The following is a 27,714-nucleotide window of genomic DNA, read 5'->3' on the forward strand; positions in this document are numbered from 1 at the left end:
ATGTTGCTCCAGTGCAGAATAAGATAGTCGTGGAGGAGCGTGGGTGATTCCCAGGACACTTTGCAGTCAAACTCGCGTTCGATGAGAAAATTATATACGTCTCAGTGTTGTGAAAAACATATTTGATTTTCTTCTTTTGGGAATTTGATCATATTTGACAAAATGGTCCGCATCGTAACTTAGCTATCAAAGATCTTGCAGGTCACGAAGACCGGTTTGAACTCAGGGAAAAAAATGTCACATATTGAACAGTGTAAAAATCGCAAACAGTCAACTTGAATTGGATATCCATAAATGATACTCGCTTTCCGGTTCTTTTCAACCACTATATAACACAGAAATAAACTCTTATTTCTGTTTCTTATTCCTGTCAAGATATAAACTACCAATTCATGTTTGATTTTGTTTTTAGCAATGGGGAATTTTTACGTTCCTGCAAATTCTTAAGCGGCTTTGGTTCCTTTCCACGACGCCGTCGTCACAGTGAAACCATCTCTTGCAGTTACTGAAGGGACTGCGTTATATTTGTCGAAGAAAGGAAAACTGACCGTCGGCCGTGTGCCCAGTTTAAAAAAATTGTACATTTAAAATCAAAACCGTTTAAAAACTCCACAGCAACGGCGGCACTAAGACATCGTAGTCGGAGAGCGTCGGCCTTCAGATATTCATTCAGCTGAAAACCCGGCGTGATAAACGTGGCGCTCTTTGACAAACGTGTGCCAAAACCTTATCGTTCCGAAAAGCCGCCACACTGGAAAGCTTTGATCTGCCTGAGTCACAAGCTATCAGGAAGCAGACTACTGTGCATGTGTGTGTGTCTTTTTTATTTGTGTGCATGCGTGCGTTTGTGTGCAAGCGGCGTGTGCACATCTGCACGCTTGTGTGTGTGTTTAAGACAAAGAGAGAAAGAGCGAGCCTGGCAAATCTCAGCAGAGCTCCAGGTCAGTGACAGGTGCTAATGCTGGGGTGAGAGGCTGCACGGGCCTCCCTGCTCCCTTTGTGATAACACATACCGACCACCAAAGGCTCACAAAAACACATACACTCTTACAAACATTGGCTTAGGCTCCTGATAACATTGCTGCACTTTGGACAGAGCCTGTAAATATGTGTGTGTGTGTGTGTGTGTGTGTGTGTTTTGGGCTGGTTTTTCAAAGGATTCTCCCCAAGTAGCAGAAGACATCCCAACATAGTCAACCAGTAAAACAGTAGTGTTTAGCTTGTCCTTCACCTGATCATTATTATTATTATTATTATTATTATTATTATTATTATTGATCACCACACACTCATTGACTGAAGGAAAGTTACTTGTTCTATGTGTGTTTGCTAAAAATTGGATTTGGATTTATCCCCTGACAGCAGTGTGTACGTCCACGCATAGTTTCACACGTCCGTTATGTTGTCGGCATGTCGGATGTAAAAACATTGACGTGCCGCAAACGATGTTTTCAATTCTGGATAGTTTTAGTTTAGAGGACGAGTCAAATTCCACTATTAATGGATAAATCATGGCAACGGTGTCGTAAATCTGAACCTGATCAAGAACCTGAAACGGACTGGTTTTATCTTGACATCTCACGCACACAGTGGATTTACATCCATCTATGCTTTTTGTATCCAGTCGCACACACACACACACACACACACACACACATGTTGGTGTTTCTAGATCTCTCCTCTGTTTCCCTTGTTTCCAGTGTCTCTTTGAAGTGGCCTCTGTTGCCCCTCACCAGGGTTTGGCTGATAATAGCAAGACCTTAAGAGAAGCAGCGCAGGGCGGAAGCATGTCGACATGGCAGAAACAAAAAGCTCAGTGCACTGGATGTTTTCCCTTTAAAAGTATAACCGTCGCTCAATTTCAACCCAATCACTCCAAGAACACAATTATTCCATCAGTATTTTCAACCTCACTTCCCCGGAGTGAAATTAGATAAGCACTAGATTATATGTGATTCCAGGGGTCATTTCTTCAGCAGTCAAAAATATTTTGAGAATTAAACATAGAACCCATTTTTGTAATAGTGCTTGTCAACACCATAAAACTATTTTAGAGCACTACTTAAAACCTAAAAAGAAAAAGGGTTTAGTGGTGGACATCACACTTCCAGTATGTTGACAGTGGTAAAGAAGCTTTTTTAGTTCACCTCAAACATGTCTTTTGTAAAGACAGTTTGTTTTTTTTCTGTTTTTTTCCCCGCTTACATGCAAGTTAACATTTGGATCAAACAGTCGACAGCATCGGGTTCGCCTTTTTTTTTGTTTGTTTTTTCAAGAAAGAGAAAAAACAGGACAACAACAGTTGTGTGAGAGAATATTAGCACAAGTGCAATGTTTTGGCTGCGGATCGCCAGCACTCGCATGAATGAGGTCTGTATTCTGTGCCCAGCATGTTAACTTTAAGAACAAGGTTCACCTGCATTTTAAATATTTAAGCTTCTGAAGCTGCTAAAATGAGAAGGACTCAAATATGTAAATTTGCTCCGTTTTTTTTTTCTCTTTTACACATTCAGCTCGCAAAACAACCTGTTAATGGCAGAAAATGCTTGCACTAAGCAATATGTCCATTAACATCACAGTGGTTCTTTAAACTGTGTGTGTGTGTGTGTGTGTGTGTGTGTGTGATTATTATAACACCAGCAACTGTCTGAATGAATGAATGTTGATAAGCAGAAACTGAGACACAATATTGATGTTTTTGTTTGTTGATTTGTTTGTTGGTATTTTTCTGCTTGTTTGTTTATTTCTTTGAGAATGCAAAGTCACGGGAGCTCTTCTAAAATACTCTTTCTCACTTCATAATGCCTGTGGGACGAGTGACAAGTGTCAAATGAGCAGAATAAGCCAGTTGTTTTAGTGTCTGCATGCCTGGCTGGCTGCCTCTCTGGTCACGCACACACCCACACTCGCACACACTCAGAAACAGGTTTCAGACTCTCTGGCTCCACAGCACAAGATCTTTCTGATTGCAGAAATTACTGCAGACAGAAAGAAGAAAGATTAAGGTGCAGCGTAGGTCTGTGTGGATTTGATTTGACAAGCATGAAGATTGTGTTGTGCTTACGAGTTGTCGAGACTCCAAAGCAGCTGATCTGTCGGGCTTCAGTTGAATTCATGTGTAGAACCAGTGTCGGGACAGGCATGTTTTAACTAACATGCTAAAACTTATTGAACTAAATCAATTTTCCTTTCAGTAATTGACACGTCAAAGTGGAACGTGTTTCCTTCTTTTCGCCTTATTTCTGGAGTTCAGTGTGTACCGTAACACGAGCTCAATGTCTAAGAGTGTGTGACTTTCCCTCCCGGCCCGTCGGTGCTCAAATGTTGTGCCTATAGAAGGAAAGAAAACAGGGCAGAAAGCCAGAGATTTGAGCCCATTTTACATATTCGATAAAAAAGGAGCACAGTAAGCCGGAACAGAGAAGTAAAGGTCCTGGGATGGAAGCTCTGAGATCCCCTTTGATACGGACTCGAACGAATGTGGGCATAAAAGTGCAGACAGAAAGGTATGGATAGCAGGACGGACGCCGGTGAAGCCTGGAAGACAGTCTCATGGACGGCAGATTAAAGATTGGAAAGCAAAATACGCAGCAGGTGGATGAGTCAAAGAATACTTAAAAGGGGTGAGAATTAAGCATTGAGCATTTTATCAGAAGCCGTTTCTGTCATTAATGTATTGTGTTCTCTGGATAATCATGCAAACTCCAATGACATTTGGAGTCACGATAGGCCAGAGTTGTGTAGCCACAAAATACATGTCGCCATGCCATTTCTGCTAAACCTTCAGCTTGTCCAGGGTCGGCAGAAACGGTAGCTGACCTGCAGTATCTTGGTATTTACGGTTATTTAGTAACGTCGGAAAATTGATATTCATGTTGACGCATTGACGGCAGAGTGATCGGACGCGAGCGTAGAAAACCCGTAGAAAAAAGTTATCTTTACAAATATCGGACAAATAATAGACCATCGCAATCAATTGACCATAAATCCATAAATGTTTGGAGAATATTTTGTATTCATTTCATGGATGTCCAGATGATACGCATCATCATCATCATAATGATCCTGCTTGTAGTAATTATGCTATTTCAAACGTGACCCGGCTGAAAAATGATATTAATGTCACCTCCTTCTTGTCCAAAAGTCACGGCAAACTGCACAAGTCAAAATATTATAGTGCAAGTTTTTAGCGATATTCTTGATATGGAAAAATGATTTAGCCTGTATTGGGAATCTTCAATGACCCAAATCTGAACATCTAAGATGCTGAAGTATTTTTAGTCTGTTAGCATTTGACCGTTTACCATAATGTTAGAATAATGTACGGCTGTGGTGTTTCAACGATGAAATAATGGCGGAGGCGTAGAGGAGTTCCATCCTTTAATTTGAAACACCGACAAAATACAACAAGAACTTGAACATCCGGGATCTTCTATATTTACCCGACTTAACCACTCGGCCGACCGTTCGTCCCGTGGGGTGAGAAGCCACGCCCCTTCCTGTCCGCCACGCCGCAACATATATGTTATATATTTGGTGTCCTGGAAATATTATTACGTGTCATTACGTTCTGACAAATCAATAACAGCACAGGCAGAGCAAACATCACAGATCTGACGTTACAAAATTGTCCGTATCCAGCATAGTAACGGCATTGCTCAGCTTTTCCTCTTGTTGTGTAACCGCTCCAAACAAATGAGGCATACGCCATTAGTTCATGGGTTTGCAGGCTAGATGAGTATGACACAGAATTTCAAACCACCTGCAGAAAAACAACCCCAGGAATGATTCAGATTTTGATGTTTTGTAGTTCGTCAAAACTCCTGTTTAAAGAAGTTGTCCAAGAAAAGTGTGCAGTGTGACCACAAGCAGAGGAGAATTGAGAGGAGAATTCTAACAATGTTTCCTGGCATCTTTTTATCTCTTTCGAGTGTTTATTCAACATGTCAACATGTATAAAGATGTATAAATATGTATACTATGTCTATGGCTTTTCAAATGACGTCACTAAACTGCAAACTGGTTCACACTTTGTATTTTTGTCTCTGCATTTTAAACATGCCAGTAAAAAGCTTGTGTTTTATGTCTTCTTTGGAAAAACCGCTGTCGTTATTTGAAGATCCTTCAGTGGCCAAGGATCCCGTAGAAATCTGGCTAACGTACCGCGCGCCGTGACGAGCCACGACATGAAATACATACTGTTTGTCACACCGCATGTGACAGTACAAGTCACTTTTCAACTTTATACCTCCTTCCATTTGGTCGAACAGTTTGGTTCGTTTTTTTTGAAGATACTGCGAACGTATTTGCGTCATGTTTTTACATTACATTTGGCAGACGCTTTTAACCAAAGCGACTTACAATAGAGGACATAAGGACTGCAAATACACCTGCAAATACAAGATGCACAGGAAATATACAGAACAGTAAGCTGGGGTTAGTGAGTTGGTTTTTTGGGGGGGGGTTTTTGACAAAGACGTACACAAACGTACACACACACACACACACACTGCATAGCCTAACTTGGTGCCTAACCCGATCTGGGGCATCAGCACAGTTAAAAGTCCTGAAAGAGAAAAGTTTTTACCTGTTTCTTGAAGGTTGGGAGAGATGATGCTAGTCTTGTTGCTTCCGGAAGTTTGTTCCACCACTGAGCTAGTAGAACTGAGAACAGTTTTGCCTGAGATGGCTTAGAGCGAGCAGAAGGTGCTGCTAGTAGGTTTGTATTAGAGGAACGCAGCTCTCTGCCGGGAACATAAGGTCTTATCGTTTGGTTCAGATATGCTGGACCTGTTCCTGAGGTGGTTTTGAATGCCAGGGTCAGGACCTTGTGTTCGATCCTGGCAGCTCCTGGTAGCCGGTGCAACTGGAGGAACAGAGGTGTAACACGAGCCCTTTTGGGTTGATTGAATACCAACCGTGCTGCAGCATTCGGAACCATCTGCAGTGTTTTTTTGAAACTAAGGTGAGGTAAAATTTGACAGGACGAAGTGTGAATTAACCTTCCCGGTGTGACTCCCCAGGGCACTTTGACGGGCGAGGGGTGACCCTCCTGGAGGTGTGCGGGAGCTGGCCGGAGAGCTTCGGCGTGCCGCGGCACAACAGCAGCTCGACGGACGCGAGCGACGAAGTCCTTCGAGAGATCCTGGCAGACGCCATGTCGGAGTCTCCCTCCAGGGATATCGTAGGATCTGCTACAGGTCAGTGGAGACAGTACAAGTCATGTGCTCTTTTCCAAGCTCACACACTAAAAGGTAACATTTCACAGTTAGACACTTGAGGGAAATGTCTATTCTTCTGGTTTCTGTTTTAACTTTTCCCCGAGGAGGAATTTCACCGGCGCTCTGTCAGTGTTCTAATTCCCAGCATTCTTCAGGAGCACGCCAAAGTCGCCGCTCGCGTTTCATTTGCCGCCGCGCTTTGTCGTATTTGTTGCGTCAAAGACGACGCATTCTGCATTCTAACCGTCTTCAAGGTCCAGCGATGGATCTGCTCAGCGCCCGTCGGATGCTCCGTCTACACATATCTCCACACACCTTGCTTTACTTTAAGATTTCCTGCCCTCCTGCCCCTGAGTGCATGCATGCATGAATGCATGAACACGTGTGTGTGTGTGTGTGTGTGTGTGTGTGTGTGAGTGTGTGTGTGTTTGCACATGTCACAGACATACCGTTGGCCCTGACAGTCCAAATGGTTAACTCGTTTAGGAAGAGACAGTGCTCTCTCTTCTCTCCTCCCCTCTTTAAGTGAACAAAAGTTCCTTTGATGTGTGTGTGTGTGTGTGTGTGTGTGTGTGTGTGTGTGCGCGCATATGTACGTGTGTGTCGTCAGGGGGACGGGGGCGGGGGAGTCGCAGAGCCCTAATGGATTTAGCATCGACTATCAACCCCCGCTCAGCCATCCTTAGTCATATCTAGTCTAGTCCCCCCTTGGTTCTCTGTTAAGAGTTAACCTCATTTGTAGCCGCGCTCTCTTTCTCACTGTCTTCATCATCCCTCCCCCACCGCCAGCCCCGCTCTGCCTCTCTGCGTCTTCATTAGATTAGATGCTTGACACACTCAGACACTCGTAGTCAGCTGCCATGTACTCTGCCCCCCCTTTTCACGGCGATGTATCAAGAACCCCCTCCGCCCCCCTGTTCTCTTAAATGCAATATCACTGATCATATTACTTCAAAACTAAACCACGAAGCACGCACTCACATGCTCCTACACCTTTGGTTACACTGAAAACATCATCCTCGGGGAATATGATGTTTTTTTTCTTTTCCTTTTTTTGAGGGGTGGCTCCTCCATCTTTTCACACAGACAGATGTTTCAGTCTCTATAGAATAATCTAATAACGGAGCACTTCTGCACTACAACAAATAGAAATGTTCACGTGTCTCCTGCGAGGGGGCGAAGGGAGGGGTCGCCATCCACGGTCACAAGCTCGCGCGTTTGGTTTCTGCCTGTAGCTCATACGTGAATCCAATGGAGGGAAGGCTTCCTCCCGCAAATACGAAGAATGTTAATCGTGCACGAAGGATGTAAGAGTCGGCACGTAAGAAAAGAAAGAAGACATTGTCAGCGATCCATACGGCGCGAAAGAAGCGAAACGGAAGCCGGCGTGCAGAAGGCGGCTGCCGAGCGGCGCCACGGCGGCGCCCGGGGGTTCGGTGTCTCGCTCGGCGGCGCTCGGGTGGGTTTGGAGGAGCGCGGGAGTCCGATCGGGAATGTTGGGTTCCGAGACGGACGGCGGGAAACCCCGAGCCGTGCAAAGCAGACTTTACGTGCCGGTCACGCCGCTCGGACAGAATCATTTAATTATAGTGATCATTTGCTATCCAGAACTTTCTCGATTGCAGTTTTAGGCGACGAAGCAGCAAACAGACTCTAATCTTCAAATGACGCTATTTGTAGTGTTTCTTTTCTTCTGTCTGTCTTTCTGTCAGTTCTTTTTTACGTTCTTTTCTGTCGTTGTTTGGTTGTTCGGAGTCAAAAACTGTTCAGAGTAAGTTGGTTCAAAATTCTATCTAAAAATAAAGCAAGCAACAGATGAAACAAAAAAGACCAACCCGTGCAAACAAAGCATTTGGTCATTTTTCAGCCGTTATTGTAACACGGCCGCAGTAGATCTTAATGGTGCCGTAAGTATGTCGGTGTTAAAATCAATCACAAAATCCCTGTTATGACATTTGAGGATGTATTGATATAATTTGGGATGCTTTGTGACCACAATATATTCAAATGATAAAGGCCATTTTGACCAAATAACGCTGCAAAAGGCTCGACATGCCAGTTTATCAATAAATATGGTTTCTCGGTCCCTGACCCTGATTTTATATCTTGTGGATTCATTTAAAGTAGATTCACGTTTATTATCAACACATTTATTTCCTCAAGCCGCCAACTAAATATGTATTCATACCTTTCTTCCATCCACACACACACACACACACACACAGACGTATATATACATGTATAGTTTGTTAAGTGTGTATGTGAATGTGTGTGTGTGTTGGCTTGAGATGTGGCGTGGGACAGATGGTATCTTGTTCAGTGTCTCCATTTGCTGGGAGCTTTGGCTCCGTCACTTAGACACACAGAATAGTTTAGCTGTTAACATAGACCTTGAACCTGATTATAAACATACACACACTCATGCACGCACAAACACACCGACTCGCTTACCTCACCTATACACACAACCCTTTCATCTATTTCCCTGTCATGTTTCAACCGTTGAGTAATTTCCTGCAAAGTGATGATTCTCCTCAGCGCTGTGTTTTGCTGTTTAGTTGCTGTTTATTACAGCTTGTAATCATCTAAAAAAAACATTTTGCTATGACACAATCGAGAAAATCTATCGGAACGGGAACACGGCAACAAACAAGAAGCGTCTCTCTCCGCGTGTCGCTTCACACACGCTCGGATGTGGAATGCTCGCTGATGTAGCAAATCAACATGTCTGACATTTTACTCCGGCTCAAACGCACACAAACAGACACACTCTTTCGCAGATTCACTGGGAAAACAAAGCTTCTACTCAGAGTAATGGGGCTCTCACGCTAAGGCCTAGACCCAGTGTCGCCAGCTCGGAGGGCAGGTGACAGCGAGAGGCAGACGGACGGACGGACGGACGGACGGACGGACAGAGGGACACTGACGACTAAAACACACTGGGGCAAAAATTAGATTTGGCCCCAATGTTATAATCTTGCTAATTAGATTTGGCTTATTGGTGCCTGCCCAACATAAATTCCATTGAAGCCATATGGAGAGTGGACCGCTGCTCCACTTAGCCTGGTGTTCCTGTCACAGGAACAATGGCACCGTTTCTACATGTTGCAACTGATCACGTCTATATTTATACATGAAAAAATAATGGGCTATTTCAATTTTATCACCCCTTTGTGTTTTTTAATGGAAGAATCATCATCAACAAAAGTATTTCTTGTGACGTAATGGTCGGCCCATGCAGACGGTGTTAGTTGGAGACATGAAATATAACTCCTCTTATTAAATATTAAAGGAAATGCAAAATTAAATGTAAGATGAATGGGAGCTCGTCAAAAACCGTGGAAATATTGCAAAATGCGATCTGTTTAAGTCAACTGAAACAAGCCGGAACAGTGGATGAGTAGATTTTTAAAATGTGTCTTTGACCTCAACTTGTTCCTTTGACTTGCACTTACAGAGTTTATCAATAAGACTGCATATCTCTTATAACAGACGGCAATCATCATTTTGAAGTAATTTTGTTCAAAATATTAAAAGTATTTATCGGTCTTTCGACTCATGTATCTTGAAGTCCACTGTTATGTTTTTGGGCTCTCTACGTGTTAGCCGAGCCAAAGCTAAAGGCGCTAATAAAATAGTGTTTCATTGTCACATTGTGTTGTGTAGAGGCTGAGCAGCACCAGCGTTCGCCTGCTGCTCTGCACAAACAGTGCAAGAGTCGTCGGCCCCTTTTTTACAATACAGCTCTTTAGTGCCGCCGCATTGAGACCGTCGATAAAACCGAGGGAGAAAAAACTGGAGCGCGGCTTGTTGATGATGGAACCGATTGATATTGAACATTACGTGCGATGAAATAACCGACAGTGGAAAGATCTCAAATGAGTGAAAGAGCTCTCGTGGTCGGAAACAAGCGAGACGAAGGTGACGACACACAAAGCAGGAGTTTTATTTGCTGTTTTAGTTATTCGTCTTACATTTCTTTCTTACGAGCTGTTATAGAAATTTGCATGGGATCACATGACTCAGCAGAACATCCCAATAATCTGATTGTTTCTTGCAATCATGACCCTCTCTGGTCATATATATAGATATGTATTAATACAGGACTCAAAGTTCAAATCTGCAAATAGTGTATTTTCATTCTGAAGCAACCTTGTGTTTTGTTTTACGATTATTGGCTGTTGCTTAATTGTCGTCATCTGTGTTTCCTATTCACACAAGGATTTGACAGTTTTGAAAAATATTTTTTGTTGGATCATAAAGTTTTAAACATCATTCAGTGAGGTTTTTATACGTCCACGGCTGATACTGATGGAGCGCAAAGTATCATAGATATCTAATAGCATTAACCTGGACAGTGGTTTACTGCTGTGTGATCGCGTGTGTGGTCGTGTGTGTGTGCGTGTGTGCACACGTGCTGGTGCAGGCATGTGTGCACGTGTGCATGTTTGCATGTGTGTGTGTGTGTTGGGTTAAGTTTAGCTAATTATTGAGTAGGAGTGCCGAGGACCACCCAGTGGGTCAAACACAGGGCTTTTTGTTGGATCGCACCTCAAAGGAACCGGCAGTAATAATAATGATATTAATGATAATGGAGATAATACTAAGTCTTTCTGAAAGCTACAGAATTCAGCTGGCTCTCTCAACGCCTGACTCAACACAAATATTTAGGGGAGCGTTATCAGCACTATATGGCTGAGAGCGTTTCCTCCTGTGTGAGTATCCCAATTCATTGTTTCATTTATTGATTGCAGCAATTCTATTGATATGACTGTGTGTTCACAACTGTTTCTATGTATGTGTGTGTGTGTGTGTGTGTGTGTGTGTGTGTGTGTGTGTGTGTGTGTGTGCATGTTTGCTTACATTAGAGTTACACACTTTTTTTTGAAGTCTTTGATTGGTAATTGCCTGCTTAGTGACCATTAGTGGATGGAATAGCAATTAAAACATTATACTACTTGCCTTTGCCAGCAGACTCACTTGAGAACAGAAAATGATGAAAAAAGCATACGCAACAATCCATCCAACATTTGCAAATGACTCGTGGAACTTGAAAAGTTAAAAGAAAACTGTCATTTTAGCTTTTAAAACCCGTTTTGAAATAAGATCTAATCTAAAGTACCATAAGTACCAAGAATCCTATTGTTTTTCAATCCAAAGGATGAATACTGCAAACGCTGTTTCCATATTTAACTTCATATCTAACCATAAATATGTCATTTTAGATCTTTTTTTTTTGCCACAGACACGGCCCACCTATTACTGTCGAGGGACAACTTCTTGTTCGTACGAGTTCATCATCCAAGGTGATACTTTTATCGGTCAAAGTCGAACTCAACTTTATTGCGAGTGCTGCCGTGTTTCACACATACAGAGGATTGAGATCGCACTGCTCTAAGTAGCAGTAGAAAAAAGTCTTAAATATCACGGTCAAGTCCGACCAAGGCGACAGGGTTATTGACAAAGTCCAAAAAAAGTCAAGGTGCAGTGTTTCAACTGATTAAAGTGTTTGAAAGTCACAGCGGTAAAGAAAGTGCAGATAAAAAATTCATAGTTCATAGTACAGTGCGCTTTTTGGGTGGTTTCACCCCGAGTGTGTTTATTTGTGTATGTGTGTGTGTTTGTGGGTGGCGAGGTGTCCGGTGTGTGTGTGTGTGTGTGTGTGTGTGTACGTGGGAGGGGGATGCGGGCGCTCAAGCATTTCCATTTCTTGAAGGTTTTATCACAAGTCCATGTTTTATGCGCTAATGTTTCTTGCAATGACACTCAAGTACTTTCTTTCATGTATATTTATTGGTTTATTGGTATATTTATTGTGCATTTGGTTTGTTCCAGCCTCGCCTGGAACGATGAGCCGCTGTATTTAGGCTTCATTTTAACGTGCGCAACGTGTTTGCTGTGTGCAGTATATTTGATCAGGGGATTAGATTTTGTCAACATTAAATAGAAAATGTCTACCTCTGATTAAAATCCTCACTGTAACACAATATATGAAACAAATTTACAAGTGACAAGTCTTCTTAATCCTACTTTGTTTATCCAGTTAGGAGTCAGTGCTGCCATTGGCTACATTACTAGTATGAGACATATATATATCTATATATAGATATATATATATAGGTATATATCATACTAGTACACGCACGCACATATATGTGTTCATATATGTGTGTTTGTTTATTCATTCATTTGTTATCAATCGCTTGTCCTGCGCACAATGTTTAATAGCTGAAAATATATATATCATTAAGAATATGTGAGACTGTAAATAATGAATTCATTATTCAACTTGTTTTTTTTTTTTCTTAACTCTCGGTCCAGGTGTGAAGAAGAATCAGATTGCAAAGCGGGTGTTGAGTGGAAGCGTCCACTCAGACCTCCGCTCGGAATACTTTTGATTATGTTCACAGATTCCCACTCCAGAGAGGAAGATAAATCACCAACCTCTTCATATAGGAATTTGCTTACGTGGAAGACGATAAGGGGCATGAAAATGTTTTTACATAAAAGTCATGATGTTCAGCAAAGATGAATTTACGTCAGCATTCATCTCGCCAGCCGAGGTTGATTTAAAAGAGTAGCTGTGGACCTTTGCTCTTCTCAAGCCATCAAATACCAATTTTTATACATTTGTAACGTGATGTCAATTTATTTCACCGAAACTGGTGCGTTTCATCCAAAAACCGCGATATCATTCACCACTCGAAAAAAACAGCCGTGCAGAGACCGTATATTATTATTTACCTCTCTCGACCATTTTTTGATCACTATTAGTCTGGGCATTGTTACATTGAAATAGCATGATATTTTTCTCTTTCAGCCCGCTGACCTTTTTTTCCTTTGGATGAATCTCCATTGTGTGTCACAATAATCTGTTTCATACAATGTTTTGTTGCTTGAATCCCACTGGCAGCTGCTAACAGTCTCTAATCTATTGCAAGCATCTAGCCAGTGTTGCTTTTAAAGCTGGAAAGAAATTACAAAGCATTACTCATTACTCTTACTAATTTCTAAAGCACCATAATGGCCTTATTAACCACTCCTTGTGAGCAGAAATGGTTTCAGTTAATCATCCACGTTTCTGCTGAATATCCATATTTGGTTCAGAACACATTGTTTCTAGCAGAATGTAGCTTGCAGAATGTACACTTACTTTAAATACAGAATGCCGCTAAAATACTCCACAACCTGGTTTGATTATCTTTTGGGGTTGACAAGTGTCCTTATATTTAACATAGTCACATCATTTCCAGAGATTATTCTTATTTTACTGCAACCGCTTCTACCACTCCTACTTCTTCTACTACTACTACAAATAGTAATGATGATAATACGAATGCTAAAGTTACTTCTAAACCACTTGTCATCCCAAAAACTGTACAGTGTAAAAGAAGTAACCTGTATGGGAAAAAATAAATACATTTAAAAATGATAAATTAATATATATTAATGATAATGATGATGGTAATAATAATAATAATAATAATAATCATAATCATAATAATGATAGAATATTATAGTAAATTTTTGGGCACCATTCTCAACCTTGGCCACGTTACAAAGATTTTTTTTTGAATTGTTATTAATGTTTAGGACACACAAAAAACATTTTGTTTCCCCAGTTTTCCCTACGATTCACCGAGGGGCCGACTCTGCGCCAGTCAGCTCTAGTTGGGGACGCTCAGAATGGCCAGTTGGCACAAACATGTGTGTGTGAAGGATAAAGGCCTGAATTTGCGAGTGTTTTAGGGGAACAGACCCGACCCGACCTCAGCTGCAGTCAGTCAATCCTGGTTCCGAGCCGACTCTCGATGCAATCAGATGGTATTTGATGATTAGCGACTCAACTGCAAACATATGTTGCCAAAAGCCGATGGGTTGGAAATAGGAAATAATGTCAGAAAACGAAGACGACGGGAATTCGGGAGAATATCAAAGTGGCAAACGGCAAATGAAAGCGAGGACCAGAAGGGGGACGTCGAACTCCGATCACGGAAGAAAGATGTTTCAGGACGGCGGAGGCCTACACTGTGCTGATTGCAGGAACAGACAGATTGGTCGTTCTCATAAACATGGTTGCATGGTCGCATTCAGTACGCTTGGGTTACTTACTTTTTCACTGTGTGATCCCCCGTCTTTTAGTCATGTAGCGAAATCTTCTGGAACCAGTCGGTTACCATGGAATCAAAGTATTTTCAAAATTTGTAGCAACAGTGAAAGATGTGTTGTGTGTCCTTAGCTCACGGGAGATTCTGTTGTCTTGTAATCAATCTAGTTTTCCACGATGGTCAGACATGTCGGCGCAGAGCTCCAAACATTGAGGTTAGTTAAAGATGGCAGGGTTAAGGTTAAAGTGACTAAGTGTCCTTATAGTCCTTACAGGTAAAACTTCAATTAAAATGTACAATTTGTCCAGTTTTCTGCTTGCCGGCCCTGTACTTTTTTATCATAACTCTATAGATTTCACAGATGTAGCAAATAAATCAGGGTCAAGACAGAGCCAAAGCCAGAGTCTCCTTTTATTTTGGATGTGTTTAGTAACTACGTAGCTCCTATCAAGGCGTCGACCCCTTCGACCCCTCCGTCTGCATTATATTAGGGGGTTTGAAAAGGACTTGAAATACCCGTCTACGATTGGCACCACCAGAGGTATTACTCGGGCCATGTTAACACTCCACTGTTTGAAGGAAACACAATTACCAGTGTTTCCCTCCCAGAAGGCAGAGATAGCATTTGAATCATGAAGCACATCGAATCACATTGGACACATTTCAGGCCTCGTTCGCATGTGGAAGTAAGTCAGATTGGAATCAGATAGCGGATAGGACAGTCACTGTTAATGTGAATCGGACGTGGAAAATGGAAAATGTGACGAATCCCACTTTTCGGTGACTTAAATCTACTTTAACGGTACTCGCCGGGCTCGCCGCTGGTGAAGGCTGAAATGGAGATTGCGGGTTAGGTTTTGTCCAGGTCACCTTGAATGGCTTGTAAACATATTTGGAGAACCTGGTATTATTTCCCTCGCGTCTCCTCAAACTGCCGGTGGTGCCGGCTGTTTCTTTATTTTTCATTTCATCATTTCATCAACTCCTTTCTTTCTTTTTGTGGGTTTGTAGACTAAACTCCATATTCAGAAAAAGCAGATATAAGACTTTGTGAAAGTGCACGTGTGCGGCCAACTAAAACACACTTCTTACTGAGCCGCGACAACCGATCAAGACTCGCAATATAAATTCAGCTGTAAATGACATTTTTACATTTCATCTCCATTTTCATCTTCGTTCAGAATCAAACGTTATCACGGTTTGCACCGATTCGCTGAAATACATGCGCCGCTTGAATATTTGCCCGAAGACGACGGTTTAACCTTCGAACCGATCATTTTAAACTTAAGGTGCCAATATTAAATACATTTGATTGTGGTTTGTGAATAATCGGCTAGACAAGTAACTCGTTAGCAGCTGGAGTAGCTGCTGCCGTCCTTGCTATTCGTGCGTGTCTGCTTTCGCCGGGCACTTTAAGGAAAGTTTCTATGAGCTCACTTCGACCCTGAAGCCACGCAAACAAGCTGTGCAAAAAATCATGTCATTTTTCTGTTATATAAAAAAAAAAAAATGAATAGGCCCTTCACGTTTGCTATTATATAAACCATTCCATAGAAAACCTCGTCAACTCGTCTATTACGGAAACACGGAATTTAGACTGCACGCCTGCTCAGACAGCTGTGTGATTTAATGGTCCTTCAATACATCCTGTATTTGAATTGGCTGCATTCTCCATTCACACAATGCGCGGCTATTATTCTGCCAATTGACTGGTTTCTGTGCTTTGCAGCCTTGTTTTAGTGCACTGATAGCCATCATAAGAGCAACAACACAGAGAGACGCAGTTGAGGGTTTGAGGGAAGGACAGGCCTGGAAGTTGCTTCTTGCGCTATCAATCAATGCAGACTTCTGCTGGCTGCACTTCTGTACAAACCATGTTGGCAGACAAGAGAGATTTTTCTCGTCTGGTGATGAAATGTAACTTGTTGTCAAGTTTTAATTGTAGTTTAAAGTTCAGTTTCAACGCGGCACCGGTGCAAACCATGTTTATGTATTTAAGAGGGGCTACGTTTAAAAACATGCCGTGGAAAGCTCTTGAATTTCAAGCCTTCTAGCTGTCAATCGCATAACGTCGCTTCAAATAATCAGTAGGACGGCTAAAATGTACGCGACCTGTGCAAAACCCAAGTGGAAGAGATTATTGAAAAAAAATTTGGGTCGACTACTTTTCTGTTGTAAAGTTGAAAGATGCTTTTGTTTCTGTCTTTTAATTCATCCAAAAGCAGACGGGGAAGAATTTTAAACCATACCTGATCAATGAGTTCAACCGGTGTGCTTGTGAAGGAGAAGATAGTATTTGATTATTGTTTTTGCATGGATTCGTTTTGATGTCATTTTATTTTGTAGTTAGTTCCTCACAACCTGCAGCAGCGACCAGCATCCTACACAAACAGACTAATTCAGCTTATTTAGGCTTTTATCAAAAAAAAAAAAAAAAAATTTGCAGGAGTAAATATGTTTATACACTGCTTAAATAAAGGGAACACTAAAATAAGACATCCTCGATCTGAATCGATGAATGAAATATTCTTATTTAATACTTTGTTCTTTACAGAACAAAATCACACCGAAATGATCAATGTCAATCAAATGCATGAACCCATAGAGGTCTGGATCTGGAGTCACATGAAGTGTAAAAACACACTCCAGGCTGATCCAAGGTCCTTAAAACAAGTCCAAGTGAATCCGTGTTTCTTCCTAAAAGGACACTTTGATTTCACACAAGTCTGATGGACTTGGAGTGACAGACAGTGTGTTGTTTACATGTTCCCTTTATATTTTGCAGCAGTATATATATATGTATTCATAGATATGTGTGTGTGTGTGTGTGTGTGTGTGTGTTAGAGTGAGAGACATACACAGATATATATTATTAATAACAATAGACCAAAGAGTGGTCTTGAAGTCCAGAAAAAACACAGCTTCCTTTTGACTTGATGAAAACCAGAAGGTTGGATAAACTCTTGTTGAGACAGGTTGGTTACTAGATTCACCTGCTCGAGTAGTTTTTTAAATCTCCCCTTCAGTCTCGCTAAAAAGTGCTGTTTATTTATGACCGGGGCAAAAAAAGAGAGTCTTTTCTGCGGTCAACAGTTGAGCCGTCCTGCAGAGAGCGAGCGAGGCAGCCGCCGTCGACGGCTCACTGAAGTACCTTCTCGCAGTGCATTGGTCGGGATCCCCGAAAAGAGAATTAAAGTATGGACGCTTATAATGATCACGATTCAAATGAAAGCCCCCGATACGGCTAAAAGACGTGGAGCATGTCAGAAAGAGCAGGAGCGCTCGCGGTGAGGGAACGTTGGGACGCATGAAACCCTTCATGAATCATTCACATGGTTTGTAGAAATTGAACTGGCATCCATATCATGCCTGGACTCACCGTCGCCCCTGATGGTCTGGTTTGTGTATCGTCAGCTCTGCCGCCATCAGTGTGTGTGTGTGTGTGTGTGTGTGTTTGTGGGTGAATATGATCCAGTGCAAAGGTGATGAGCAGGCGACGTGAACACACACCGTAGGCCTTTGTCAGCAGCAGCAAGATATATTTCTCAAGACATTCATGTGTTCATCTTCCCGCCATCCCGTGTACAGACAAACTAATAAATGGGATGAAAAGGGACTCAGCTGATAAAAGTTCAGCACCAATAACTGTGACTTGGACAATATATTCTCCAGCTAAGCCTGAAATGTCCAGAAGTGCTATGAAATGTTTGTGAGTCGGGTTACACGAATGTACCATTTCTAGGGCAGTCATGATTTGGTCGACGTCTTATTGTGTCGTCTTAGAGACGGACATTTGAATTGTAAAACATGATTAAATCACCTCTTGTTTGCGGCTGCCTTGAAACTTAACTCCACAGCTGACCTGTGATTTTCTCGGGATTTGGAAAGCAAGACTTGATCCCACCGCTGATCTTATAATGCAGATTTTTTTTATTTCATGTGGTGGCTCACCCATCTTTAGCGCTACGTGTACATTTATACGGTATGTTTTCGCTGCCGTCGCTGTGATGGTTGACATTTGCTAAAATAACGGGCCTGATTTCATAGAGGTTTTCCTTCTTTTATTCTGGCTTGTGTCAATATAATTTTAAGCATAAAGTAAGTCGGCGCAGACAAAGGTTTTACACACATTATTTTCGTACCCGCTGCAAACAGCTGATCAAATGGAGAGCGCTGCTCTAGCTTTGCAGCTGTAGGTTGGAATTAGCTGTGGGTGAAACACATTAGAACTGGAGAAAGTCTCTTTGCTTTGGCTGCGATGAAATAGCTGTTTACTTTTTCCCCGCCGTTCCTTCGTTTTGTTAGTTACAGTTCTGTTTGGACACAGGTACTGCGACTGCTATCATCACTCACTTTTTATTTACACGGGCTGATTAGCATCTCCTAAGCCCAAAAACAAGCACGCATTTGCGTGCGTTTAAACATTTTGAATATGGTGATTGAACAGCGGTGTTGACCAATAATATTTGCCGATAATTATGTAAACCTCTGCTGATTTGGAAGGAGATTTCGAGTTTGGATTTGTGATTTCTGTCAGAGCAAAAGCCTGGTGTTTCCCAGTGATGGTGCTTATACGGGGTATAACTGGACAGATTCGGATCGCTTTATCGCACAAGTCTGACACGTTTTGTTCGTTCATATGCGTTCGAAGAAATACAACAAATGCCTCCATCTCGAGGAAACTGTGACGGGTTATGGATCGGGTCCTGGTCGGTGTCTGAAAACTTCCATAGCTGTTCATCGTGAAGAGGAAAGAGCTGCACGTCGTCCGTCACATTTACACCCGAACCGTCACCGACAATAACAAGATAGGGAGACTCGAGAGCTGCATTTTGTTCAGCGGCGATGCTTTCGCTGCTGCCTTACGGAATAACGGCAGAAGTAAAATTGGTCAAAAAGCCAAGCTGCCCTTGGGATTGGTCTGAAGTAGATGAAGGATGAAGCGCTGGATTCTGTGGATTCACAAAGGAAGCGTTTTCGCTATTTCTTACTTTCTGAGGTGCAGGATTTCTCCGCCTCCTCCTCGATATTTACCCTCGATGCTCGTGCCTGTATGATCGCGTTTTGGTCGACCTCGATCCCAGCGACGCTTCGTAGGTTTGCAGCGCTTCTCTATGCGGATCAAGTGTCGCAAGGCAGCCCTTGCTTTCTTTAAACGTCGAGCCAGCAGAGTGACAATGCACAGCAAATTGTAAGAGAGAAAATGGCAGATCCTGCAGACCCGTCACCAACGCTGTGAAACTAATACTTGATTTTTAAACTTGTGCGCGTTGTATGAAAATGAAAAAGAGTTTATAATACAAATCTTACGCTAATGTCTGCATGGTGCTTCTCCTCCAATCAAAAGATGCGTAGCAAGCAGACGGGAGCGGGAAAAGTCTAATGTTGACTTCACACAGTGTTTATCCAAAATGGACTGCGGCCCCGTTAAAAGGTCGGTGACCCGCTGCGCCGGAAATGGCGACCGTAGAGCCGAACGTAAAGGACGCCGATGACAAAACCAGTCCGTAGATGACAAGGGGCAGACGCGAGTGAGATAAATGCCTCCGCCTCCAGTTTGCTCGAGCAAAGTGACTGTAATAGTTTAGGTTTTCAGCATGCCAGCCTGATTTGTCATGAACTCCCGGTTTTTCGGTTGAACAAAACAGCAGGCCGGATAAATAACGAAGCGATCAGACCCTCAGAATAGTCCTGCACATAGTAAGGGGAGTCTTTCAACAGCTAACATGTCTCTTGGAGTAAATATGGCCGCTCTCTTGCAGCTTTCATGTATGAACTGAACGTACAGTGTGCAGAGTTTAATTGGGACCATGATCTCAATGCATCTCAATAGCCGGCTGTGCCACACGCACACATGCACGCGCGCACACACACACGCGTGCATACACGGACACACCATTAAGATACTTGACCAACTCAAAACTATTAGTTAATCATTTTATGACATGCCCAGAGGGCCATGTTGTCCCCTCGCCTTAACCAAAGAGAGAAGAAAGCGAGAAAGGGAGCAAATGAGTGCACTCTCTCCCTGAAAGCTACTCAAAGCTGCCGTGACAGACAGACAGGACAAACGCAGGGAGGAAGAGAAGGGGGGAAAAGACGTCAGGGACTGAGTGAAAGAACAGAAAAGGGAACACTCGGGCTGGCTGAGGCCAGAGTGTATGGTGCTGAGAAAGGAGACGGCGAGTGTGAAAGCAGAGTATGGTCATTATATCTGCCCTTCAGCCTTTACTACTCTGCAACCTCTTCCTCTCTCACTCTCTCTCCTACATTCTGTCTAACTCTCTCTTTCTCCTTCTGCAAGGCAGGAGTTTGACTATAATGCGCAGCGACAGTGTGAGACAATGAAGAATAATTCTGATATTCTGAGCTGATACTGCTCGCTCCACCCTTTCCTATTCATCCTCCTCTTCTTCTTCTTCTTCTTCTGCTTCTTCTGCTTCTTCTGCTTCTTCTTCTCTCTGGACCCCACTGACAAGTCAGGCCTGGATATCATTGTATCATTCATCCCAGACTCCCTTCTGCCACTCTGCTTCGTTTGCCCAGAGGAAAGTGTGAGAAGTGTGCATGTGACAGTGTGTGTGTGTGTGTGTGAGAGACGCTCTGGACGCAGAATGTAATTGTGTCTTTACATGTTAATATCACTCTGCGCTGTGTGTTTGTTGTGTGTGTGTGTGTGTGTGTGTGTGTGTGTGTGTGTGTGGCTCAAGCTGACTGCAAATGGGTTTTTGTGGAGTTTTTCGGAGACCGCACTTAGGCTGCTCAAGGGAGGCACACACACGAACGTCCAGGGCTGCGAGGGTTCACAGAAAAGGAGGCTGAGCTCGAGCTGAGTGGGAGAGAGAACTAGGGCGAGAAATAGAGATGGTGAAAGTGGTGGAAAGCACTTTTTAAAGCCCTCTCTCCTACGTCTGTTTTGGGTCGGTCAGACAATATTAGAGCCGGACTCTTTGTGCGGTGGATCAGAAATGGACTCGTGGCGAAAGCCAGTTGCACTTCACTTACTGTGTTTCACCACCAGCAGCAACGATGGCGGCGCGACCGCCCACATCCATCTACAGTTGTGCCACTGTGCATTTTTACAAACACAGAAGCTTCATTTTGTGACCCGGTGTTTGTCGTACCACCTAAGCATCCAATCGTTCATTTGCGGCGTGTTTCGGGTGTTTGGCCGTGTCACATATATACAGTATATTTGCGATGGATCCGCATTAAAACGACTTCCTCAAACCTGCTTTTTGTAACACCGTCTTTCAATCTTTTTTGAAGCATTTTGCAGGAAACACATCACAGTATCTTCTTCTTTTCCACTGGGTTTTTCCCTTTGCCACAGTGAATCCACCTCCTCCATCCAACCCTATCCTCTGCATCCTCCTCTCTCACACCAACTACCTTCATATCCTCTCATGATGAAGGGAATCTTCAAATCTTTGCACTTTTTAAGACCTTAAAACACTTGATAGCCTTAACCTTGACACTTTATATTTTATAGTATTTCTTATTCTCCCTCCTTCCTACTATTATCTATTATTGTTATGTTTTGCTTGAAAGTCTGGCACAACAATTTCCTTCGGGATAAATAAAGTTGTTCTCATCTTATCTTATCTTATCTCATGACGTCCATCCATCTTCTCTCTGGTCGTCCTCCAGACCTCCCATTCCAGCATCCATCTACCGATATATTCAGGATCCCTCCTCTGTCCATCACACAACCATCTCATTCTGGCTTCCCTGACCAAAAACACATCCCGGACTCCTCCGTGTTGAATGTCACATACAAACCACATGCATTGAAACGTTTTAATTTTACAAGAAATGATTGAGGCAACACATGCAGTGTGAGCCCAGTTTTGTAGTCACTTACATACTCGGTCACACACGTATACACACCTTTTGCTCACACCCTGTCACACAGACTTTCACACATATACATATATTACACACAAAATCTCTCCTAGCATGACCCTGCATGTGTGTGTGTGTGTGTATAAATAAAATATGGTTGCATGAATAAGTGATAGGATATATAATGGAGAGGCAGCTGTGCTGAGCAGAGTGAGGCAAGTTTTCCACAAAGCTTGAACTTCCTGTGGAGATTGTTTTTATCCACAACCGTACTGAAGGTATATATTATATATGCGTATCTGTATCCACGTATATTCTCACCCACATACACTATATACACGTATAGACATAAATATACACATTATCACCTGTTAATAGTCATGAAGGAACAGTTGTCAGACAACTTTAGAAAATTTCAAATGAATAAATTATTACACCAATTCATGATAAGAGGTATCATTCAATATAACATCATTTCTCTTGCAAGTCAGTAAAACATGGCATAAATTCTCTCTTTCTATATTTATATATATATGTGTGTGTGTGTGTGTGTGTGTGTGTGTGTGTGTGTGTGTGTGTGTGTGTATGCATTGCTCAAAAAAATAAAAGGAACACTAAAATAACACATCCTAGATCTGAATGAATGAAATATTCTTATTAAATACTTTGTTGTTTACAAAGTTAAACGTGCTGACAACAAAATCACACCGAAAAGATCGATGTCAATCAAATGCATGAACCCATAGAGGTCTGGATCTGGAGTCACATGAAGTGTAAAAACACACACCAGGCTGATCCAAGGTCCTTAAAACAAGTCCAAATGAATCCGTGTTGCTTCCTAAAAGGACACTTTGATTTCACACAAGTCTGATGGACTTGGAGTGACAGACAGTGTGTTGTTTACATGTTCCCTTTATATTTTGCAGCAGTATAAATATATGTGTGTGTGTGTGTGTGTGTGTGTGTGTGTGTGTGTGTGTGTGTGTGTATACACATGATATCACAGTATGTGACGCTTACGCCTGACGATTTCTGGTCAAGTCTCAGTGGAGTCGCAGCCCGTTGGTGTTATCTGGCTCATTAAGCCGGTAGACTTACAGTCTTAACAGTCGTAGCTCAGTCTTTGCCTAGTCTTGAGTCTTAAGACAGCATCAACCGTGTTGGAGTATTTGCGTTACATCACCATAAAGACAGAGTCAGCAACCTAAAGATGAGCCCCTTTCAAAAACGGAAACAGGAAGCCTGGTATCAGCTGGATGGGAAAACATTGCATGATGGGGAATGAAAGCTGTAGTTTTCTACGGGTCTTTTCAAAATCTCTGCAAAGTCCTTAGATTTACAAATCAGCAGCCTTTAGTCTCAGAAAACAGTTGGTTGGGACTTAAAACTCTTAAAAACTAGTCTGTAGATGTGAGCTGGTTTGAGATGATAGTTTTACCCGTGAAGGCTGAGTGTAATCTGTCTGACCTTTGCTCTGGTGACCTGCATCTAACCTGTGCATAGAAAGAGCAAGTCAATTGACAGCAGATAAAAAACATCTTGCGTCTTAAAGGTCAAACCGCGGGTTAAAAGGCCAACTTGTTCTTTCCAGCAATAAATTTACTGTTTATTCAAATAATGCAGCTTATAAATAAAACGTCTTTTCTACTGTACATAAAGGCGGCCCAGGTTCCTCTTTGTGTTCATGTTCTGGGTCAAAGACAGCTTTTCAAAGAAATGAACTTTCGCCCTTTTGACCTCTGACCTGAGTGTTAAGCGTGTGTTCGGTGTATAGTATTTGTTGCCACTCAAGGCAATTTGCTTGCTCTTCTGTTATGTGTGTGCATGCACACGTATGTGCATGTGCATGCACTGTGTGTATGTATGTATGTATATTTGTATGGATGGATGTGTGTGTGTGTGTGTGTGTGTGTGCCCATTCAGTGTACAGTGATATTACTATAAATATCTGTGATTTTATTTCAGATCGTATTTTAGATGTGGTTTTCTATCAGTACAATTCTAGATTGGTGTTTATTAAAAAAAAACATATCGAGCGTAGCAATGCTATCACGAGACTGCGAAGAGAAGCAAGACTTGTAAGGTTAGGTGTGTGAAGAACGCTAAGAGACGCAGAATTATGTTTCTATGAATCTTGGTATTTCTGCATGGACGGTGACTTTGTCCCGAAGAACATTTCGGCGGCCTTCTTCTTCAGCCTAACCTACATGTGTTTGTTGGGTTTGCTCACATATGTGATGTGATGATGGACGACAGCCTCCTGACGCTTTGCTGTCCATCGCATTCCTCAGTGGACAATAACACCCGCACCTGTTTCAGCTTAGACAAGCCGAGCTGTCCAAATCCATTGACAGAAGTCTGCCAACATGCCTGTCAAAGAATATCAAACCGGTACATGAGCTTTTGCATATGATTGTGTGCTCAGGTTCAGATCTGTTGACCACTATATTCGACTGTTTACTCGTAAATTGCTTATCCAAGTAGATCCATTTGAATTTGCTTACTACAGATGTGCTGTCATTTCTAAGTGCTTACTTCAGCTTCTAGGATTTTGTGAAGTTCTTATAAAAGAACACATTTCCCCAAACGGTGCAACAAGAACTTAACAGAGGAAGGTGAGGTTAGATTATCTCACAGAAACATAATATCGGTGCCAGTCCAAAGAGTTTTGGACATGAGCGTCATATTCTTTTACATTACCTATGCGGAGTGGAATTTTTTGTTTTGTTTTTTTCCTTTATAATTTTTTTCACCCCCCCCCCCCTTTTTTTCCTCACCCCTTTGTTTCTATTATTTCATGTCATGACATGATCATGTCATCTCATTATATGTACCTGTCATTGATGTAGAGAAAAACTAAATAAAAGTTGAGTTAAAAAAAAAACATAATATTGCACAAATACCAGTAAAACATGTTTTCATACAGGAGTGCAAAGATGCAACCATTAGCGTTGACCATTTTTTAATGGGATACAAACAGCATGCTCTCTATCATTACCAACCAGCAGTCAAAAGGGCCACCGCTATCATTTAAAACAGATAGATCCACTTCTAGGTTCTTCTAAGGGATGGATGGATGGATGGATGGATGGATGGATGGATGGATGGATGGATGGATGGATGGATGGATGGATGGATGGATGGATGGATGGATGGATGGATGGATGGATGGATGGATGGATGGATGGATGGATGGATGGATGGATGGATGGATGGACGGATGGATGGATGGATCAAGTTCTACCATCTATGAATGAAGCTGATATGGTGTTTTAAAGATATGGGTGGTGTCGCTCTTGGAATTTAAAAGTTCCTGGTTCAGTTCCTCAAAGGCCTCCTAGCATGTTGAGGGTCTGTTGAGCAAGACATGGAACCCTCCATTGCTCCCTGGGGGCCGTTTGGTTTCTGCCAACTGCTCTCTGATCACCCACGATGTGTTAAATACAGGGGAATAACAATTTCTGATTGAGGAGTATTCCAAATAAAAAAAAACGCACTGAGTAATCACGCAATAGAGGTAATAATATGACAAATAAATGTTTTCAGTGCGTCTCGTCATCAGACTTCATGATTTCGACCCCGTTGTCCCGGGTTGTTTTTGTTTGTCTTTTTGTTCCCGAAATACCGGCTTTTCTCGGCTTGAATTCCTTTTGTCCCTTCATTGTTCATTATCCTCCCCTTGTAGAGGCGGGGATGCTGCAGCCTGTCCGTTCTGTGGTGGGGTTCACGAGAGGTGGGGTTCACCCTGGACTAGTCGCCAGTCAATCACAGATAGAGACAAAAAAAAACATTCGCGGTCTCATTCACACACGAGGCCAGTTGTTCCTCGTTTCTCCAAATAACCTTGAACGTGTTGGACGGACCGAGGAAACCTGGAAAATCCACGCAGACGACATGCAAACTGGACTCAGACAGGCTCGCTGTGGGAATCCTTGGTGCCGAGAGCGCTGACCCCGGAGCTCCGTGCCGCACACTTACTTATGTTTACATTTCCTACATCATCACACAAAATAGCTGTTCAAATATCGAATTGACAACAAAACCTCAGAGGCGGTTCTTTTCTTACTTCTTAGCATCTTTCTGAACTGTCCTGTCTACAGTTTATGATACCCTATATAAGATAAGATAAGATGAGAACAACTTTATATATCCCGAAGGAAATTGTTGTGCCAGAGTTTCAAGTAAAACATAATAATAATAGATAATAGTAGGAAGGAGGGAGAATAAGAAATACAATAAAATATAAAGTGTCAAAGTTAAGGTTATCAAGTAATATAATTATATAGTATAATGTTGTATAACCTTGAGCATCTATTTCTCTGTGTTAGCAAATACAGAAAGCTGGAGAGAAGGATAAAGCAAATGTAACAAAATAAAGACATTCACTTTTTAATAGTGTTCTCTAAAAGTGTCTAAGTGAGTTATCAAAAAAAAAAGAAAATCAAAAAATGTAACGAGAGTCGACACGTTCACATATATATTTGCGTTGGGAAAGTAAATATGGAGCAAAAGCTAAAAGAGAGTAAGTGATCACCAGAGCTGCAGTGGACAGAGGTCAGACATCCATCAGACGGATCTCGCCAAGAATTGCGTGTGAAAGTGGTAACACATGGCAGGGATTTTCACCCCAGAATTTCTAGTCCGATGTTGTTTCTTTATGTTTAACAAGTACAGTGCCTTTACATTTTAAAGTTCTCTTCAGTTTCAAGATAGCGCTACAAACACAACTCCAATTCCACCTTGCAGCTGACCAAAGTTTTTCGATTAAAATAAACAAATTAGCCAAAGTCATTATTCAATGTCCGAGACCTAGTGACTTCTTCCTCGGTCCGGTCTGTCGTTTAATGACGTGAATTCCTGCACACCACATATATTGTTGACGTGACTTACTTGAACTTTGAAAATTGAGTTGCCACCCTTTTTCTCCCGAGCCTGACGATAACAGCCATGCCTATGAAGTGCGTTCCCAACACCGTCCAGCGGTCGGGCAGCTGCCGCTCTGCTTTGGGTGGAAGTAGAAGGGTCCCGAGTGGGTCAACACTAGGTTTTCATTAAGTCCCTTTCAAAGCGGTGGATGTGGTGTCAAAAGTGTCCCGGACTGTTTTTGCGCCCCTCATAACTTTCTCTAATGAGCAGCCACCGGAGAAAGTTGTGGTCAGCTGTTGAGGAGCTCTTCTAGTTCATAATATACGTCCAGAGAACGCTAACGGACAGTCCAAGCTCAAAAAACAAAAAGCGCGGCACTGGACTCACTCCATGAGCCACTTATTTCCTTTTTCATTAGTTCTTTAATCACACAACCTGTTGAGCGGAGGGACTGGTGGGAATTTGTCTGGCTGAGATTTAGCCCGTGCCGTTCCAGCAGTTATGTCGGCTCCACATTGCTCGGAAGGAGCCTAAATATCTTTTGGTCATCCAAAAGTAGTGTGGACGACTGAGCGATTAAATAAGGGTTCAGGGCTGCAGTGTTTTCAGGCCTGATAACCACCGGTGTCAGTATCTCTTCTCATTTAAGTCAGGAAAACTACGCCGTGCTCGTC

General features: G+C 42.3%; 1 protein-coding gene across 2 annotated transcripts in view; it reads left to right on the forward strand.

Annotated features, from left to right (window-relative positions):
- Window positions 1-27,714, forward strand: part of bcas3 (BCAS3 microtubule associated cell migration factor) — a 294,545-nt gene that overhangs the window by 256,208 nt on the left and 10,623 nt on the right. For both annotated transcript variants that reach the window (XM_086140765.1, XM_086140775.1), the window contains one exon: window positions 6,024-6,200. In XM_086140765.1, coding sequence (XP_085996891.1) covers window positions 6,024-6,200 — 177 coding nt within the window. The remainder of the gene's footprint in view (window positions 1-6,023; window positions 6,201-27,714) is intronic.

Source organism: Fistularia commersonii, chromosome 3 (assembly GCF_037954325.1).
Source record: "Fistularia commersonii isolate RoL2024-O1a breed Wild chromosome 3, RoL_Fcom_v1.0, whole genome shotgun sequence".
In the NCBI taxonomy this organism is placed as follows: Eukaryota; Metazoa; Chordata; class Actinopteri; order Syngnathiformes; family Fistulariidae; genus Fistularia; species Fistularia commersonii.